The 1,799-nt window shown below is 54.1% G+C and overlaps 1 protein-coding gene across 1 annotated transcript; it reads left to right on the forward strand.

Moving 5' to 3' along the window:
- Positions 1 to 1,259, forward strand: BDY24DRAFT_23301 (C-terminal helicase domain-containing protein; the record flags this gene model as incomplete). Its single annotated transcript, XM_076636646.1, has 4 exons — positions 1 to 95; positions 195 to 691; positions 773 to 982; positions 1,056 to 1,259. Coding segments are annotated over 4 exons (928 nt in total), but the record flags the coding sequence as incomplete, so codon positions are not given.
- Between the last annotated feature and the right edge of the window lie 540 nt (positions 1,260 to 1,799).

The raw sequence follows: 1,799 nt of genomic DNA on the forward strand, positions 1-1,799 counted from the left end.
GAAAGGAGCTCCTACCGCGGAACAGGTCGCTCTGTTGAGGGATCGGTCTCCGAGCCTGCACGGGGGGGTTGATTCGGCTGTTTATCTCGTCGTTGGTGAGTGCTCCGTTGCATTGCTCTTTGCGTCCTCGTTTCGGATCCTTCTCTCGAGTTCTGATGGCCTTTTTGAATTTCTTACTTGCCGGCCAACCTCAGGTATGCCCGTCGTCCTCTACGCCAACAAGTCAACACCCCAGGGAATCACCAACGGCAGTCTGGGACGCGTCCTCGGATTTCGTCTACATCCTTCCGACGTCAGCAACTCTCCTCGAGTGGAAGGAGGTTTCCACGTCCTCACTCGTCCTCCTCCCGTTGTCTACGTCGAGATGACCTCGCCTCACAAGCATCTCGGACGATATCGAGGTCTTCCCAGGCACGTCGTTCCAATCTTCCCTCAGTCGGTGTCGATTCAGCTCAAGCAGGAGGAGACGAGGGAGGAGCAGGAGGAGCGACTTCACCAGAACGCTTTGGAGAGGGAAGCCGCTAGCATTCGTGCTGCCTTCCCGAACGATGCCGGTGTCGCCGCCGATTTTGCTACCTCGAGGAAACGGAAGGCTCGTCCTCGGCCTCTCAGCTTCACGACCTTCCAGCTCCCCTTCACACCTGCCTTCGCCATAACGGACTACAAGTCGCAAGGGGTCTCTGCGGATAAGGTGCGCTTTAGAGGTTTCCTTTCCCACCGAGCGTTTTTCGATTCGAGGGCTGATCGCTTGCGTTTTCGTTTTCGTCTCAAGGTCATCGTCGATCTCGCCACTCCAAGGAACGGAAAGACCAGCCGAGCCACCTCTTACGTTCAGATCTCGAGGGCTCGTAAAGCTAGCGGGCTTCTCGTCCTCAGCTCGTTCAACAAGCGAGTCATCCGAGGAGGGATGCCAGCGGCATGGAAGACTAGCGAGGCGGAGCACGCTCGAAAGGAGATCGTCACTGTTGCTCGTTTGAGGAAGGTAAGCAGCTTTGATTCCTTCTCGATCTACCTTCTTCTCTGTTGGCTGACCGTTGGCTTTTTGCTCTTCGCAGTTCATGGGAGAAGTCGGGTGTCTGGAAGACTACGATCTTTACGTTCGAGAGAGGGAGGACGCGAAGGGACGAGCCGAGTCTTGTTCTCGACAGGCGTCTGCTGCCGAAGGGGACGATGAGTGGTAGAACAGTTGCAGATGTCGTTATCTTCGCTGCGTTTGGATACGTTTACGTTTTAGTTCGAGGGTGGGTCTTGGGTTGGAAGGGGGGGGGGGGGTTGTCTTTTCGTTTTCTCTCTGCTTCCACTTTTTTTTTGGTTTCCTTGCTTTCTCGATCTCGATATTCACTTTTGCTTGACGTTCGATCTCGGATCAAGGGTGGAAGCTTTCTCTTGCTGCGTGACCCTTGCGCTTTCCGGCGCAGGAAAGATTGGGCACAAGTCAAGTCGTCCGTCGCGACGCGTCCTTTTTTCTCATCTGACGCAACGGTTCAGCCGAGCTCAGGTAATTTTGAAGAACCCCTTTTTATTTACATCGTTCTGTTAATGGCCGCCGCTTTCTCTGTTGATCTCGGCCTCTGGAAGGTGAGTCCGTTTCTGACGTCTCGATTTCTCTTTCTTTTGTTGGTCCGCGTCTCTTCATGCGCTATTCGAGCAATGAATCGTATCGACGCCCTGATAGACTAAAAACCATACTACTCTTACGTCTCCGGCTGAGAGACCTCGTTTAGAAGATCACCTGGTTAAATCTGAACGCGTTCCTCTCCCTCCACGAGATCCTGTTCGCTCTCGCTCGTCGTGTCGAC

Source organism: Mrakia frigida (assembly GCF_051309035.1).
Source record: "Mrakia frigida strain ATCC 22029 unplaced genomic scaffold BDY24scaffold_101, whole genome shotgun sequence".
NCBI classification, from domain to species: Eukaryota; Fungi; Basidiomycota; class Tremellomycetes; order Cystofilobasidiales; family Mrakiaceae; genus Mrakia; species Mrakia frigida.